Source organism: Sphaerodactylus townsendi, linkage group LG02, assembly GCF_021028975.2.
Source record: "Sphaerodactylus townsendi isolate TG3544 linkage group LG02, MPM_Stown_v2.3, whole genome shotgun sequence".
NCBI classification, from domain to species: domain Eukaryota; kingdom Metazoa; phylum Chordata; class Lepidosauria; order Squamata; family Sphaerodactylidae; genus Sphaerodactylus; species Sphaerodactylus townsendi.
The window spans coordinates 178,975,744-178,994,893 of record NC_059426.1 but is presented as its reverse complement, the minus strand read 5'-3'; the positions used below and the strand labels follow the sequence as shown (position 1 = coordinate 178,994,893).

The 19,150-nt window shown below is 45.7% G+C and overlaps 1 protein-coding gene across 1 annotated transcript in view; it reads right to left on the bottom strand.

The window, feature by feature from the left end:
- DNAAF2 (dynein axonemal assembly factor 2) overlaps window positions 1-19,150 on the bottom strand; it is a 31,610-nt gene that overhangs the window by 3,997 nt on the left and 8,463 nt on the right. The window contains exon 2 of the mRNA XM_048486155.1: window positions 2,123-2,269. Within this exon, the coding sequence (XP_048342112.1) occupies window positions 2,123-2,269 (147 nt within the window). The remainder of the gene's footprint in view (window positions 1-2,122; window positions 2,270-19,150) is intronic.

Genomic DNA, 19,150 nt, shown 5'->3' with positions numbered 1-19,150 from the left:
TAAGCATTATCTTGCAAGCGGTGCCGCCACAAACAGGAAATACTGCTGGAATAGGTTTCTGAGTTGGGAGGCTGGCTGTTGCCACTAGCTATTCCATCTCAGTAGGCTCAGACAGGGCTGGATTTTAACTGTGCTGTATGTTGTTAGGCCCCTGGCCTGGGTCGCCTAGACTAGCTTGATCTTGCCAGATCCTGGGAACTAAGCAGAGTGGGCCCTGGTGGGTTTGTGCTTGGGGGGGAGACCGCCAAGGAAATGGTTACGCAGAGGCAAGCAATCACAGACCATCTCCTGCCTTAGAAATCCTGTGGGGCTGCCACAGGTTGGCTGCGACTTTACAGCACTTTCTACCACCATATAGTTCAAAGGGACTCAAAAGCCACCTTTTGGCCCAGGTACATATTTGCAATCCAGGCCGCAGTATCCAGGCTACACCATGTAGTATCCGCTGAGCAAATGACTCAAACAAGCAAGACAATTTGCAAACCTACCAGAGTGGCCAAACCTCCCAGCCAAATAATCTAGGCAGAGAAAAAACTTCTTCCCAACCCCAAATATGCTAATTTGCCCAGCTTCCACAAATGAGGAAGCCCTATTCACTGAGTCATTACTACAGATGGCATTTGCTCCCAGGAAGCTTTGAGCACCAACCTTTCAGATGCTGACGTACAGAACACCAGCAACCAGCAGTCATTACAACAATCAGGTTTTCAGCAGCAGAGAGATGACAGAAACCAAAGAAGAATCTGAGAGAAGGCACAGCTTCATGCAGAAGAAGAAGAAGAAGAAGAAGAAGAAGAAGAAGAGGAAGAGGAAGAAGAAGAGGAGGAGCAGGAGGAGGAGCAGGAGGAGGAGTAGTTTGGATTTATATCCCCCCTTCCTCTCCTGCAGGAGACTCAAAGGGGCTGACAATCTCCTTGCCCTTCCCCCCTCACAACAAACACCCTGTGAGGTGGGTGGGGCTAAGAGAGCTCCGAGAAGCTGCGACTAGCCCAAGGTCCCCCATCTGGCGTGTGTGGGAGTGCACAGGCTAATCTGAATTCCCCAGATACAGCTCAGGCGGCAGAGCTGGGAATCAAACCCGGTTCCGCCAGGTTAGATACACGAGCTCTTAACCTCCTACGCCACTAGAACAAGACGATGAAACCAGATTTTAAGATCCAGTCGCAGAATCAGAATGACTGAGTTTGAAAGCAGAGCAGGACAGCCTTTGAGCTGGGCCCACACTCTGCTGCCATTCAATTCTTTCTCTCAACACGGGCAATAAAAGGAATTCCTCGGCCCCAGCCGCCAAGTAGCAAAGTCCAGCAGCTGGCCCTGAACTTCGGTGGCTGGATATAAGCTGGGTGGGACTTTTCTGCAAAGCAGGGACACGATAACTTCAGTAAACATTTGGAAATGCAACATTCGGTGCAAGGTTTAAACGCAGACTGTTTCAGAGAGTTTCACTCCTGTGCCTCTGCCATTTTAGCTCAATCTGTTTTTGTGTGTGTGAACGGCCATCCAATGACTTCCGACTTACAGTGACCTCCAAAGCATCCTCTCATTAACAGTCTTGCTCAGGTCTTGCAAGCTGAGGGCCATTGGTTCCTTTATAGAAGAATGCTCCTTGGGGGAAGCACTGGATGAAATGTAATACGCCATATAACACACCGCTGATCAGCACACTTCAAACATAGAAGAAGAAGTTTGGATGTATACCCCCCCTTTCTCTTCTCTAGGAGACTCAAAGGGGCTGACAATCTCCTTCTCCTTTTCCTTCCCCCCCCCCCACACCCTGTGAGGCTGAGGTGGGGCCTGAGGTGGGGCTGAGAGAGCTCCAAAGCGCTGTGACTATCCCAAGGTCACCCAGCTGGCATGTGGGGGAGTGCACAAGCTAACCTGGTTCACCAGATAAGCCTCTGCAGCTCAAGTGGCAGAGTGGGGAATCAAACCCAGTTCTCCAGATTAGAGCGCACCTGCTCTTAACCACTATGCCACTGCTGCTCCATAGGGGGGGCAAGGGGGGAGCAGGAAAGCTTGCAGGAGCCTTTTTCACACAAGAGGCTGTTAACATCAGCGGGGCTGGAGGCAGCCACCAGGGCAACCAATTGCCCCAGTGGGAGGATACAGAACAGCCTCTTACCTTTAACTGGATCTGACATTTGTCCTCAGACACATCAAGCACTTCAATTAACGCCTGATGTTGCGTCTCAAGCTGGCCAGTGCAGAACGGTCTTTGGAGGCTGTCCAGAAACCCAGCGACGTTGTCTTCAGAGACAAACAACTTTTCCTAAAAGGGAGAGAGAAGTGCAGTCATTCAGAGTGTTTGGTCTGTTTTTATGTTTCATTGTTGTCGAAGGTTTTCACAGCTGGAATCACTAGGGTGTTGTGGGTTTTCCTTGTTGTGTGGCTGTGTTCCAGCAGCATTTTCTCCTGACGTTTCGCCTGCACCTGAAGATGCCAGCCACAGATGTAGGTGAAACGTCAGGAGAAAATGCTACTGGAACACGGCCACACAACCCGGAACACCCACAACACCCTAGTTTCATTATTGGCTACTAAAGACGGAACTTAAACATTCATATTGGACCCTGCCTTGAACATATATGGAAAAGGCGATGCAAAAACATCCCCACAGTTCAGGCAAAGCCCCACTCCTGAAGATGGTGTGTGGGGACATTGCTGTCTCATAAGAACATAAGAACTAGCCTGCTGGATCAGACCAGAGTCCATCTAGTCCAGCACTCTGCTACTCGCAGTGGCCCACCAGGTGCCTTTGGGAGCTCACCTGCAGGAGGTGAAAGCAATGGCCTGCTGCTGCTGCTGCTCCCGATCACCTGGTCTGCTAAGGCATTTGCAATCTGAGATCAAGGAGGATCAAGATTGGTAGCCATAGACCGACTTCTCCTCCATAAATCAGTCCCAGGGATGGGGAGCCTGCTGGCTGTATCCTACCACTCTGCATACAGACACCTTCCTCCAAAGCAAGTGTATTCCTGCACTGACATAAGAACGTGACAAATGGCACTCTCTACAACACAGAGCATTTCATCTTCTGACTTCTACTAATCATGCTGCAATTATACCTCAGCAGGCCGGGGAGTTTTCCCCAGAACTCTGGTTGGGATAAAAGGCCAATTCCTTTTCAGGTGACAATGACAAGAGAAGCTATATACCAGTCCCATCAGAGATATATCTTCTAAAAATGGTGCCCAAGGCAAGCATTGAGCTGGAGTTCCTCCCTGCTGCATGAAGTTAAAGGCTAACTTCTGACCCCTTCTGCACATGCAGAATAATGCACTTTCAATGCACTTTGCAGCTGGATTTTACTGCGCGGAATAGCAAAATCCACTTGCAAACAATTGTGAAAATGGATTGAAAGTGCACTATTCTGAATGTGTGGAAGGGGCCTCAGCCAGGTCTAGCTTTAAAATTTATATATTCATTAAGAAGAAGAAGAAGAAGAAGAAGAAGAAGAAGAAGAAGAAGAAGAAGAAGAAGAAGAAGAAGAAGAAGAAGAAGAAGAAGAAGAAGAAGAAGAAGAAGAAGAAGAAGAAGAAGAAGAAGAAGAAGAGTAGTAGTAGTAGTAGTAGTAGTAGTAGTAGTAGTAGTAGTAGTTTTGGATTTATATCCCCCCTTTCTCTCCTGCAGGAGACTCAAAGGGGCTTACAATCTCCTTGCCCTTCTCCCCTCACAACAAACACCCTGTGAGGTAGGTGGGGCTAAGAGAGCTCCGAGAAGCTGTGACTAGCCCAAGGTCACCCAGCTGGCGTGTGTGGGAGTGTACAGGCTAATCTGAATTCCCCAGATAAGCCTCCACAGCTCAGGCAGCAGAGCTGGGAATCAAACCCGGTTCCTCCAGATTAGATATACGAGCTCTTAACCTCCTACGCCACTGCTGCTCCCTGATTTATTTATTTTATTTATATGTATTTTAGCCCACCCTATACCCGAAGGCCTCAGGGCAGAGTGCAACATAAAATAAAAGCCACAATATAAATCTAAAAACAATCACAATATAACAATAACACTTTTTTATAATCCATAAAACCTATTAAAACATATCAACATTCATAAAATTTACAATCAGTTTACAATTCATAAAACCTATTTAAGCCCTCGAGTACCACAAGAGATTAGCAAACCATTTCTGAAAAGTGGGAAACCATACCCATGTAAGATTCCCTTTGTTTTCCCTCTGGCCTGGTTTCAGTGTGTTTAAGATTCGTGAGAAGGGAAAATTCATCAGGTGAAATTGCGACGTATTTAATCCCAGACTTGGCTTTGTGCGTTCTGAATTTATGCTGTGTTCAAGGCACCGGGAGCCCTGGCAGGACAAATAGCTGGCCTTCCTTGAACCATGGGATAAATAACTTGCTCAAGTCACTCCTGTGTTCCCAGCAGAGCAGGCATCTCATCGTGCATTAACGTGCAGGAGGGGGGAAAAGCCATCCTGGCTGGTTGAGAGTTTACTGAGGACACATAGGCACCACATATAGGCAGAGGTGGGATCCAGCAGGTTCTCACAGGTTCCCGAGAGTAGGTTACTCATTATTTGTGTGGGCGGAGAGGGGGTTACTAATGGGTGATTTTGCCACGTGATTTTTGCCTTAGTTATGCCCCTCTTCTCAGCAGTAGCGCGCAGAACTTGAAGCAGTCTAGCAGGAGGTGCACCGGTGTGCGTGGCAGCCTGCGCCTTCATGCATTCGTTTCCCGCCCAAGGACCGACGCAGTGGCTGCGTCCTTGCCACAGCCCTGCCCAGGAATGCCCTGCCCCAGAATGCTCAGCCACGCCCCTGTCGTGCCCCACCCAGCCCCACTGGCGCTATGCCACAGTTTGAATCCCACCACCATGGGAACCTGTTACTAAATTTTTTGGATCCCACCACTGCATATTGGCCTCCAACTCTGCTTCAGTCTGGAATTCTGAAATTATCACAGTGACATCCCTTATCTGATCTGAACAGCAAACCAGTGAGGGCTGGTGGGAAACGCTGGAAGGTGTGGAAAGGCAGCTAGCCGGAAGAGCAAGCCGAGGGTGGGTGTTTGTTGTAATGGTTGCTAAGTTAAAAGTTGATTATGCTGTAAACACTAATTGCTCTGTCTCTTGCAACTGCAGCCCGCTGCATAGCCATTAGCCAGAAAGGATCATTTATGATTTAATAAAGACAGACAATATTTTATTCTTTTGAACAAACACATCAGACCCCCACCCACCCACCCACCCACCCATCCATTCTGCTAATGGAAAAGATGCAGGCAATCCTTCCTATTTCCCACTAAGACTAACACACAGCAACTGGTTGTCTTAAAGAGAAGTGGTGCTTGGATTTAAACCCTGCTTTTCTAAACAGTAAGGAGTCTCAAAGCAGCTTACAAACTCCTTTGTAGCGTGTCCCTCGTTTTCCTAACAGTAGGTCCCCTTTTTTGAGGCAGAAAGACAATTAGATGTGATTTTCCCATCTCCAGGCCAGAAAGTGCCTTTTCCTGAACGTTTGACAACCACACAGTCAAAAGAAGTGACAGAGCCCTGTCAGGGTGGCAGTTTTAAGTAAGTGAAGGCCCCTACCAATGGTGGCCCCAAAGGGCTCCTGCCATCTGGCTCAGCTTTAAGAACATAAGGAAGAGCCCGAGCACCTGTTCCTTTGGGAGCTCACATGCAGGAGGTGAAAGCAATAGCCTTCTGCTGCTGCTGCCGCTCCTGAGCACCTGTTCTGCTAAGACATTTGCAATCTCAGATCAAGGAGGATCCAGATTGGTAGCCATACATTGACTTCTCCTCCATAAATCTGTTCAAGCCCCTTTTAAAGCTATCCAGGTTAGTGGCCATCACCACCTCCTGTGGCAGCATATTCCAAACACCAATCACACGTTGCGTGAAGAAGTGTTTCCTTTTATTAGTCCCAATTCTTCCTCCCAGCATTTTCAATGTATGCCCCCTGGTTCCAGTATTGTGAGAAAGAGAGAAAAATGTCTACGATATCCTTTTTGAGATGTGGTGACCAGAACGCAGATACCATCGTTTTGCTTTGCTTGCACCCTGTGCCCGAGAATGGCGCTCCCAGTCTGTTCTCTGCCTGCAAACTGTTAGCCCTGTCAGCCATGTGCAGACTGAAGACTCCATGGCCTTTGATCCCGGTATTTATGGCACTGAATCTAACTGGCTGCAGCAACGCTATCTTGCTGGAAATCTGACCTTTGATCTTCACTGGTTTATAATGAAATCTGATCACAGTGAGTACCTGGGAGTAAAACAATTAAAAAACAAAAACAGGAATTATAGAACAGGAAAAACAGGTACCTCAAAAACTACCATGTTTTCATTCTAACGATATTTTGTGGTTCATGACATGGTGCGTATAAACTTACCACCAGGATAAGAGACTTTAAGGTGCTACAATACAGCTCTTTACTTTTGCTAAGTGAGACTAAAGCCAATTATGCATGGAACGCTTACCTTGGGGCTCTTTGCTATGCAGTGGAGCTGTAGTGGGGTCTCATGTTTCTCCAGGATCAAATACTCTCTGTTATTATTATATTGAGATATCAACATGGGAATTTAGAGGTCGGTGTGTTTTGGCTAAGCCCGTGAGGCTGAGCTTCTTTTCTTTGACTCCTACTTGCTGGCTATCCAAAGACGCCGGAAGAATGAATAAGAAGCAGGAAGGTACTTAACAACATGGGAGGGTGGGAGGGGAAAGGCATGGACGCAGTGCAAGTGAGCGCAAAGGGGGAAGCTAGATAGGCTGGCTGTGGGCAATGGGAAAACATCCACTGGCAAATCTGCCTTGCTCTGGCGGTGAAGCAAATTAAAGTAATGCTAGATGTGGTGTCACTTACCGTGGAAAGAATGGATAGTGAAAGCGGGGCTCGAGTAAACTTGTCCGCACAAGATATCTTGCCGCAATGGACATTCACCCCTGCAGCATGGCAGAAACCTTGTGAATAATCAGCCAAACGCTCTTTTCCACTTGGAAGAAAATCATATTGATTCGTGGCATCCAAACATCCTGTGTTATCTGAATTACAGTCAAGCCATGTTAGTCTGTAGTAGCAGAGCAAAATTCCAGTCCGGTAGCACCTTATAAACCACTACAAATTTCCAGAGCCTGAGTTGTCATCAGCAAAGCTCACTTTGTCAGATACAAAAAAGAATAAATATCCATCAGCCCTTCCACCTTTTGGCCTGGATATGGGGGCTAACAGATCTTCATTCTCATTTGAAAACAGTTTCAGATGGGTGACTGTCGGCCTGCAGTAGAAGAGCTGCTGGACGGATCAGCATTTGCAGGGAATAAGCTTGGGAGAGTCAAATCTCCCTTCTCCAATACCTGTCAAAACAGCTCTCGATCACCAAAGATTATACTCTGGAAATGTTCTTGATTTACCAGGTACTCCCAGACTCAAACCTTGCTCATTCTCAGTTGTATCTGATGATGTGACCTTTGACTCAGAGAAGCTCATACCCCAGAACATTTTATTGGTTTCTGAACTATAGGTTAAATGTATACTTATCTGAAGAGCAACAAGGCCTGCATGTAGTGAGCGTCAATGTTGGCACTGCTAAGTTAAAGTGACCAGATAGTCACCTTTGTGAACCGGGAGGGGGTAGGCGGCTGCGCGCGCAGTTGCAGGAGCGCACTGCCTTCTGGGGCGGGAAACGGCAGCGCCCCAGAAGGCTGTGCTCCTGCAGCCGCACGCACGGGAGGCTGCCGCACGGCCTTGCGCCCCAGAAGGCAGTGCGGCAGCCTCCCAAAAATCGGGACAATGGAACTAACCCGCCGGACGCGGGACAAATTGTGTGAAGGCAGGACTGTCCCGCCAAAAGCAGGACGTCTGGTCAGCCTATGCTAAGTCTGCTTGCTCGCTCTCACACACACACATTATTTTGAACATTGTATGCCCACTGTATTGTGTGTTCACTGTACACTGTATACCAAGTCCTGTGAGGAAAGGGGCTTAAGGATGTTTAGTATTGGGAAGAAGGGGGAACACGACTGCCCTTTTTGTTGCCCTTTTTAAGTATTTGTCGCGGGCGGCCACATAAAAGACACAGAGAGTTGTTCCTGTCAGCAGCAGAGGACTCGCACTAATGGGCTCAAAATTTAAACAACAGGAGGGCATCAGCAACATACTAAGAATTTTTTTTACAGTAAGCATAGTTCAGCAGTGGGATGGGTTGCAGAGGGAGGTGTTGAGCTCCCCCTCACTGGCCGTCTTTAAGCAGCAGCTGGACAAGCAGGGATGCTAGACAAGTCAGGGATGCTCTAGGCTGGTCCTGCATTAAAAAAGAAGAGGAGGAGGAGGAAGAGGAGAAGGAGGGGAAGGGGAGGGGGATCTTAATCACCACACCAAGCAGGGAATTTGACTTAAATGGTGTGTGTAGGGCCCTTCCAGGTCTATGATTCTAAGACCATAAGAACAAGCCAGCTGGATCAGACCAGAGTCCATCTAGTCCAGCTCTCTGCTACTCACAGTGGCCCACAAGGTGCCACTGGGAGCTCACACGCAGGAGGTGAAAGCAATGGCCTTCTGCTGCTGCTGCTCCTGAGCACCTGGTCTGCTCAGGCATTTGCAATCTCAGATCAAGGAGGATCAAGATTGGTAGCCATAGATCGACTTCTCCTCCATAAATCTGCCCAAGCCCCTTTTAAAGCTATCCAGGTTCGTGGCCATCACCACCTCCTGTGGCAGCAGATTCCAAACACCAATCACACGTTGCGTGAAGAAGTGTTTCCTTTTATTCGTCCTAATTCTTCCCCCCAGCATTTTCAATGGCTGCCCCCTGGTTCTAGTATTGTGAGAAAGAGAGCAAAATTTCTCTCTGTCAACATTTTCTACCCCATGCATCATTTGATAGACTTCAATCATATCCCCCCTCAGCCGTCTCCTCTCCAAACTAAAGAGTCCCAAACGCTGCAGCCTCTCCTCATAAGGAAGGTGCTCCAGTCCCTCAATCATCCTCGTTGCCTTTCTCTGCACTTTTTCCATCTCTTCAATTTCTATCTCTTCAATTCTACAATTCCACAATTATAGTTTTTTTTCTGAAAGGATGTTAAAACTGATATGAACCAATTAACAAAACACACTTGATTCATAGAACTCTTTGGGGGAAAAGGTCTTTGATCAACCCCCTGAGTTTTAAAACAATGTGCAGCTTTGGCAACAGGAAAACTAGCAAGACAGATCTAGTGCTTTTATCAACAGCTATCAGTGTCAAGTTATTAGGACTAAAAGCTCCCCTCAGGGAGACTGCAGGCGTTCCAAAAGTAGGTCACATGCTAGATCTACATTATATAAGGGTCCTGTTATTGTGCAGTTTGGACTGGAGGCTCAAGAGAAACATAAATCTGCGGGTCTCAGAGCCCCTCTGGCTTTTCTCATACCTGGCACTGAGAGTATCAGCTAGGGAGAGTCTCACCTGAGCACAAGATGAAAGTTTCAGGGTAGGGGGTGGGGGAGAAGCAGGGAGGAAGGAAGCCCTCTTTGAGATATTTGCAATGGCATGAATTAAAACAGCTCGAAAAGGCTTTCAGCAACGTAATGGGAAGGGCGCCAACTTTTCTCACTTAAAGTTTCCTTTACAAGAAAGGAAGATGGCCCATCCTTCTATTAATCTTGACCTACCAATCTTGATCCTCCTTGATCTGAGATTGCAAATGCCTTAGCAGACCAGGTGCTCAGGAGCAGCAGCAGCAGCAGAAGGCCATTGCTTTCGCATCCTGCACGTGAGCTCCCAAAGGCACCTGGTGGGCCACTGCGAGTAGCAGAGTGCTGGACTAGATGGACTCTGGTCTGATCCAGCTGGCTAGTTCTTATGTTCTTAATGGCTGCTCAAAAATCAGATCAATTCTCATAGTCAGTCTCAGCTTTTGTGGACAGGGGTCTTCTTCAAAGTAACACATGAAGGGCACATTCCTTATTTTAATTCCTGTGCCCTCCCACAATGGGTCCAGGAAGCCACAAATGCCCCTTTCCAGTTGCGTGACCCTTTCCTGAAGAAGGCATCCTGGCACCCCACCGCCCTGAGCCAACCTTCCATTTTGGAGAGGAGACGGGGTGGCCACACCACTTCAGACAGTCATTTCAATCTAGACTCAGGCCTGGGTTTGGGATGGAAATGGCAGTGGTAGCTCTCTCTTTGCCAGGAGAATTCATCCCTGTTAGGGGAATCATAGAATCATAGAGACCTCAAGGGCTATCAAGTCCAACCCCCAGCCATGCAGGGACACGCAATCAAAGCTCTCCCGACATATGTTCCTCCAGCCTCTGTTTAAAAACCTCCAAAGGAGGAGTCTCCACCACTCTCCGAGGCAGTGAATTCCACTGTCGAACAGCCCTGATGGTCAGGAAGTTCTTCCCAATATTTAGGTGGAATCTCCTGTACTATCTGAGACTTTTAAGGAAACAACAACTGGATGGAAAACTCCTGGTGTCCTTTTACCGGGCTTGTGCTTATAGGAGAGTGTGTCTTAAATCCTACTGTAGATCTGTGTATGGGATTCTCCAGTCAGCACATGTAGGCAGATAGGGAAGAAGCGCTCCAAAGGGTGATCACTACTGCACAGAGGATTATCGGCTGCCCTCTCCCCTCCTTGGAAGAACTCTATAATTCCCGAAGCCTAAAAAAAGCCCAAAATATTCTGAGAGACCCGTCTCATCCAGCACACTCTCTTTTTGAACTGTTACCATCTGGCAGACAATACAGGTCAATCAAAACTAATTAGAGACAGCTTCTACTCTAGAGCTGTGGCTATGCTAAACTCTGCAGCTTTGTGTTGATGTGTTTGGGGCTGTGTAGGGATGGGTGGAGGAAGGGGAAAGGGAGGATGGGGTAGGAGTCTGAAATTGTGTGCATCGAGGAATGCTGCTGTAAATTTCATTGTGCGTGCACAATGACAATAAAATGCTTATGCTTATGCTTTCCTTCCCCTTGAATCCATTACTCCTGGTCCTGGTCTCTGAGGCAGCAGGAAACAAGCTTGGGCTCTGTCCATTGTGGTCTGTGAGAATATGAAGGGCACCTTTTCTTCCTTCAGGGTACTTCATGTAACACAAGACAAACTCATGTTTAAAAGATCCATCTGATTCAACAAAATGTACTAGCAGAGGAACATGACTATACATTTGGCACTCATGTGATAAACTGCAGCCTTCCAAGAGCAAAACGCTTTTACCCATATTGGGTGTTTTAACCGTTTGAGGGCCAAGAACAATCCGGTCGGCATTTTCTCCACTAGTTTAGAAGCCACCAGGAACTGAGAGGTTTGGGAAGCAAGGCTGACATTTTTGCCGTTAGCAACCCAAGTTGTAATTGCTCACTTTTAGAAAGGAAAAGTTACACCAATGTATAACCTGGGGACAGGTCATGGAAAACTCTCACCCAGAAGGAGGGAGAAGGAAAAACAGAAGGGTTAAGGTTGACAAATGGTAGAAAAGAACACGCAAACTGCAAGGCAGCCGAATAAGGACAAAGCTATTTATCTGTACTCTCCACAATGAAGTAAATCAAACAGACCTGTTAGAAATACTGAAAAACAGCATGATTACTATTTACGAAACTAATTTAAATAGAGCAAAAGGAAGAAGACGAGTTTTGGATTTATAGCCCCCCTGTGTGGAGACTGAAGGTGGCTTACAAGCTCCTTTCCCTTCCTCTCCCCACAAAAAACACCCTGTGAAGCAGGTGGGGCTGAGAGAGTTCTGAGAGAACTGTGACTAGCCCAAAGTCACCCAGCAGGAATGTAGAAGTGCAGAAACACATCTGGTTCACCAGGTAAGCCTCTGCCACTCAGGTGGAGGAGTGCGGAATCAAACCCGGTTCTCCAGATTAGAATCCACCTGCTCTTAACCACGACACCATGCTTGTGTGCTCTGTTTGTAATTCTGTCTTGAATTATTTTCACGTAAATTCTTCATAGGTATTCAGGTGGAATACCTGAATTACTTGGTTTACTTGGTTTGAGTTAACATATATTCTTAAAATTCTGCCACCTCGCACTGGATGGGAATCAGCCCACTTGCTTGGCCCGGGTGTCAAATCAGCACCGCCTGCCACTGGAAACACATCAGTGGGAATTACCATACTCCTGAGCTGGGAGATCAATGTGTTAGGCATAGAGACAATATATGCTTTTCAAATGTATTTGTCCCTAATATACAGTTTAACAAAAACAAGTGTGAAGGAAAAGTCCATAATAATTCTTTAATATTTTGTTATTACAGGTGTTTTGGTGAAATACTGAAGCAACTGCATGTGTTCTCATCAAGTATATTGAGCAGGGGCAGGGGGAGAGAAAATGCAAAGTTACAAAAAATATTGTAGTATGCTTCCCATATAAGAAATGGAGCTCAGCCTCAATAAAAAACAGGCTTGTATCTTAATGAAGTTTGCCTCATGAACGTTGTGATACCAATCTATGGCTACCAATCTTGATCCTCCTTGATCTCAGATTGCAAATGCCTTAGCAGACCAGGTGCTCAGGAGCAGCAGCAGCAGCAGCAGGCCCTTGCTTTCACCTCCTGCACGTGAGCTCCCAAAGGCACCTGGTGGGCCATTGCGAGAAGCAGAATGCTGGACTAGATGGACTCTGGTCTGATCCAGCAGGCTAGTTCTTATGTTCTTATGTGATGTGATGTCACTTCATGCATCAGTAATGAACCTGTGCTTGCACTTTTACCTTTTCTTTGTATCTCAATAGCTGTGTGGAAGAGGGAATTTCAGTGGATGGCATTTTTTTTTCACTACTGCTTTTCTATCACATTGACAAGCTATACCTGCTAAACACTCCCTTCTATACAACTGATAGATGCATAGATTCAGTGCATGTTTTAAGTGCTTACCAACAAATGTATGATCTTACAGTGGCATCTTTTAGGGGCTAGTCTACACGGCAGCATGTCTCTAAAATTGCAGGCTGTGACAGATTCAGCCAGTGGCTCTGGAATTTGGCTTTGAACAGGTACCACTAAGTCCTACACAAAATATTCATACTAGCACGTGTATGATACTGCTTAATATTTGCTGGTTGGCCTCCTGACTATTTTGCCTCTTTTTCTACTTTACAGGGGAAAATAAAACCAGTGGGTCAGATTGCGGGGGCTCACCTGTGAAGGGCTGTGGTGGGTCAATGATCTTGTTTCTGGGCAAAGACGGCCTCGTCTTTGGGTCTCTTCCAACCCCATAACTATGTGGAGAAAAAAACCCGGCTCCTAAACTGCGTGGGTCAGAGGACCCCGACACATTACTCGTGGCAAAATGGTGTCCACCGACACCTTTCCTGGTACCCACCAAGTGTTTTAGAACAGTGGTTCTCAACCCCTTTGGGGGTCGAACAGCCCTTTCACGGGGGTCGCCTAAGACTCTCTGCATCAGTGTTCTCCATCTGTAAAATGGGTAAATGTTAGGGTTGGGGGTCACCACAACATGAGGAACTGTATTAAAGGGTCGCAGCATTAGGAAGGTTGAGAACCACTGTTTTAGAAAGTAGTGGGGCCGGGGGGTGGGTGGGGCTTTTGCCCAGTGAGGTTGCTGATTGGCCTCTGGAGATCTGATTGGCTTTTCAGATTTTTTGATTAATTTTTTTTCTGGAGTTTCCCTCCACCACTTTTGGGAGCCAGAATTGAGTCCTCGCAGATACTCTTTTTGGACATACGGTAGTCCTGAGAGAACCGATGACTACTCGACGGCACTGCCCACAGTTCCTGTGCCAAACATTTACTTCAAAACTCAGCAAAGCCATTAAGTTCTGATCAGCCTAAACCAGTGATGGCGAACCTTTTCGAGACCGAGTGCCCAAATTGCAACTCAAAACCGACTTATTTATCGCAAAGTGTCAACACAGCAATTTACCGTATATACTCGCGTATAAGTCGACCCGCATATAAGTCGAGGCACCTAATTTTACCCCCCAAAACTGGGAAAACTTATTGACTCGCGTATAAGTCGAGGGTGGGAAATGCAGCAGCTGCTGGTAAATTTCAAAAAATAAAAATAGATGCCAATAAAATTACATCAATTGAGGCATCAGTAGGTTAAATGTTTTTGAATATTTATTTCAAAGAAAAACAGTAAACTGGCTCTGTAAGTGGAAAAGAGGGTCAACAAGAACAATATGGTATCAACAATAACTTTAAAAGTACAAAAAACCTTAGCTCAACCAGCAGCAACCAAGCTTAAAACACAAGAGTTAAAATCCTCCAAAACTGGATTCCTCATCATCATCTGTATGTCCAAAATGCAACCCAACTTTAGGATTTTAAGAGGGATATTTACTCCAGAAATGGAAAATCGACTATTAGCTTCCCATTGTAAACAATGGGGGATGAGTAGGGCATCCCCTGTGGGGAGTCCAATAACTTTGGATCCCCTGACCCAAACTTCACCAAACCTGGCTGGCATCATAAAGAGACTTTCCTGATGAGACCAGTGCCAGGTTTCCAGAAATAGTTATTCAGAAAGGATCCAAAGTTATGCGACCCTCAAAAGGAAGTAGCCCCATCTACTAATAGCTCCCATTGACAAACAAATGGGGAATGGGGCCACCTCATTTGGGGTCCATAACTTCTTTGGACCCCTCCTGAGACCAAACTTATTACCATCCAATTGTGGGAGTGTCTTCTGAGGGTACCCTGAAATTTTGGTGTTGCTAGCATAAAACTATAGCGCCCCCTGCTTTGGCCCGGCAAAGTAAATACATGCACAAAAATTTTGAATGGACCCAGCAAGAGTATAAGCTCTGAGGGGGAGCTTTTTCAGCATTAAAAATGTGCTGAAAAATTCGACTTATACATGAGTATATACGGTAACCTGAATACTGAGGTTTTAGTTTAGGAAAACTCCGATGCGTGCGTTACTTGGGAGTAAGCTTGGTGGTAGTCAATGTCTTTGCTTTGAAGCAACCATGCAACTCTTCCAACAGGTGAATCACTACCCTAGGAGGGTTTACTCAGAAGCAAGTCCCATCGCCAGCAACTGAGCTTACTCCCAGGTAAAGGATCGTGCTTTAGTTCGCATGAAAATCAGTGAGGTTTAACAGCGCTTAACAGGGTTACCTTCACTTCTTCCCCAAAACTAGGTCTTAGGTTTAATGCTAATAATCGAGCCCAGCGGCCCAGACCAGCCTAGATGTGTTGGGGGGCGGGGGCAACTCTGTTTGCACGTGCCCACAGAGATGGCTCTGAGTGCCACCTCTGGCACCCGTGCCATAGGTTCGCCATCAGTGGCCTAAATGGTTGGATAAATTGCACAAGAGAATCTAGAGACAAATATAAGGTGGCCCTGATTACTAAAATTCGTCATCTGTAATTGTTTTAATCCTTTCTGCGTTAAAATCCTTGTCCCCAACAGCAATGCTGACACAAGGAGTTAACAGTTTCAGTAAACCATGGTATTAATGACCTTTCCACAGCTGCGACAGAAATGCCACGGTTATTTTCCACCTCTTGGACATCAATGATCTATAGTGAATGAGATAATAACATTTCAATGTTTTAACTCAAACTGACATTTGATCCACTTAAGCTCCATTGAGCAGACTGATGCCCTTTAAGTGGCCCTTGAACAGAAGGTCACAGTTGGCTTTTCAAATGGCACAACCTACTTAGAAACCTGAGGGGTGACTCTGTCCGTGTCCACAGCTCACTCGTTGATTTTGTCGCAATTGACCAAGCAGAGAAGACATATTATCATCACAGGACAGGAAGAGACCAGAAGACCCCCCCCCCTCTGATCCAGCACCCTCCCACAAGCCAGGATTCTCCACACATCAACCATCCAGACCAAGGGTGTCCAACGTGATGCCCACAGGTGCCATGGCAGCTGCTAACACCTGGTAAGGCAAGGTGAAGCTCTTACGCAGCGGGGCTTCTGATTGGCTACCAAATACCTGATCAGCTACGCAGATTAAAATGACATTTGCTGTCGTGGGTTTCCCGGGCTATGTGGCCGTGGTCTGGTAGAGAAATCCATCTTACTATGACATGCCTCTGAAGATAAAAGAAAGTCAATTGATGCAACGTTAAAGCTAATGCTAATACACAATCACAAAACGCGTTGCATCCACCGCTTTTTATGTGCTTAAAAAGTGCATAAACAATAAAGTGCATATATACAAATCAAACCAAGTGCAACAATGCTATACAGCAAGGCTCTATACACTTAACAGCTTCCAAGACACAGCTGCTGGGAACTGTGTCTCGGAAGCTGTTAAGTGTATAGAGCCTTGCTGTATAGCATGCTGTGTTGCACTATATACACTGTGTTATACTGCGCTTTATAAACAGTGGACTCTATCGCGTTTATATTGTCAATATTAACATATACCCTCTGACGGTATATATGCACTTTATTGTTTATGCACTTTTTAAGCACATAAAAAGCAGTGGATGCAATGCGTTTTATGATTGTGTATTAGCATATGCCTCTGAAGATGCCAGCCATAGATGCGGACGAAATGTTAGGAGCTAAAACCGCTAGACCACCCGCGATAGCCAGTTGATTCTGGTCGTGACAGCCATCAACAATCCATAAAATAGCACTGTTTCAGTGGTCGCTGCCACCGCAGTGTTTATTTTATCCTCTCTCCACACCTCTTTCCCAGAGTACTTTTAATCACCCCTCTTTTCCCCCAGCACTTATGGTTCTTCTATGAATTTAGCTCCGCCTCCTGTGGCAGCCATTTTGTGGTTGGCTTTACCTCATATAGCAGTTGTGGTGGGTGTACGACTCAGAGGTGCCCACAGGCACAAAAAGGATCAAAAACACACGTATTAATAAAAACCACACATGTGGCCAGCAGTCTGACCAGCAGCAGCTTTGTTAGTTTGAGGGAGCAGAGCAGTTTTGCACGTTTGGCTTCCCCAGGGAACTCACCCCAACGTCCACCTGCCCCTCAGCCCCACTGCCACAAAATCCAGAACTCCGGGCCACAGCTCAGCTGTATTGGTGTCCCAACTGGACAGCAGCGTGGTGAGGCAGGCTGGGGCATTCCCAGGGGCAGAGACAACATTAGTCAGCTTCCACCCAGGGTTCGGGATCAGAGCCCCCTAGCCCTCAGATTTTCACCCCTCAAAGGGTGGCATATGTCCTGTAAGCCCTATGGAGGACTTTCGAATCGAATACCTTTAATGGCATATAAGTAGTTCAACATCAACATGAACATCAACACCACAAGGTAACAACAGCATTTACAACTTTGGGCGAGTTAAAATAACGGCATGAAAAAATTTAGCCACGGCTTCCAACAACTTGTAGCTGTGGCTATTTAAAAGATATATAACCTTCTGGTGATCTGTAATACCTTCATTCCCTTGCAAGAAAGGAATTATGTGTTTCTTCCTCTCTATCTCATAGAAGGGACAATTCAACAGCATATGAGATACTATTTCCAAAGAGCCCATACGACATGGGCATTTCCTGCCTTTATGTGGAATTCCAAGGTGGCGTCCAAGACTAAGGGAAGAAGGCAGGGCATTACACCTAGCTAAGGTGATTGCTCTACGCCACCGGGCCTCAACCAGGAGATAAAGATACCGGGCTACGGTTTAACCTATCCAAGGGTATTCCCAGAGAGACCGGGGAACAGGTTTTATTAGCTTCCTCTAGCATCTGTCGAAACTCTCTGTCAAAAAGTCTCTTTTTGATAACCCCATAAGCCTCCTGCTCTGTTAACATTATGGAGGACTTTCTAGAGAGGGGGGGGGGTTTGCATTTTTTGCTTCCCATATCACTGGAAAGCCCTCTTGGAGGCAGCAGGGCGGCTTCAAATCCAGCACCAAGAGGTTGTTGGGGAGATATTTTCTAGCATCTGCATTGCAACTGCACTAGCTGGGTGAAGTTCCTTTGCAGTTGTACTTGACTGTGTCAGGAGTTTTGGTTTTGGGTTGTTGGTTTTTTTAGTATTGGTGGCCAGGTTTTATTAACGCAGGGAGCTCCTGAAGTGATTTACGGGCGTTTGAGAGACTTGAGAGACCCTCTTGCAAAAACCCTTCCTCGGGATTTGTTTTGCTTTTTGGATTGGAGTTATTTTTATCCTGCTTAAAGTGGGCCTGTACAGTTCCAAGGCTTTAGGCCACTCAGTGGATTACAGAATCGTTCGGCTTGGAAATTTAAGATCTTTTTTTTTCTTTTTTTTTATAGATTTTTTATTGTATAGAGTATTTATACATTTGTTACATTTAATATTTTTCTTTCATCTATACATTTTTACCATTTTCGCCCCCCTCCCCCCTATTTAAGATCTTTTTGGACCTAAAAACATTCCAGATTGACAAGTACCTAATTGGGGTAATAAAGGAAAAGGTGCTTGGAACCCCTTTGAACAGCAAATGGTGGTGATGAGAGAATTTTAGAGTTCTTTATAGGCATCTGAGAGACCTTTTTGTAAAAGGGAAAGACTGTTGAAGGTTTGCTGGATTATTTTGCACTGAGATTTGTTTATGGACTCTCAGCTGCGAATAGTTTAATACCATTGTAGAAAGACTGATCCTGGTACACGGTGAGAACAAGAAACAATCTTATTTCAAACCTCACTTCTTAAAGTAAATAAACTCTCATATCTGTTGCTAGTCACAGCCATTTCCTACAATTCTTATGTCATATGTGAATTATTAAAAAATTTAATTGGTTCTGCTCTGTTGCATTGTGCCACCTAGTGGACTCGGTGAAATTATATATAATTTATAGCCATTGAAAATTTGCCAAAACTAAAAACCCCTAGCAGATATAGCTTCTGAGGAGACAAAGTTTTAAAAAAAATGTCTACAAGCTCAGCAGAAATTTATTTATTTTTTATTTATTTATTTTCAGATTTCTAGACCGCCCCATCCCCTAGGGTTTAAACAGCTTCAATAAATCTCCCTGAAAATAAGTCAGTCAGAAAATAACATAAGAACAGATCTCAGCAGCTTGAAACAGGAGCTCAAACAACTGGATTTTAACACAAAACAAGAATTAAAGAAGTTACAGAATTTTAGACAAGAAATAGCATCGAATTTAACAACAATTATAGAAAGAGACCAAAGAAATGAACAAAACAAAGAAAAAAATGACAGATCCAACTGGAATACATCTGCCAAATAGAGGGCCACGAAAAGAGAATATTTAACAGATGAGGAGACAGCTGTAGTCCCAGAACCTCAAGGAAGAGGGAGAAATCCAGGCAGGTGCACT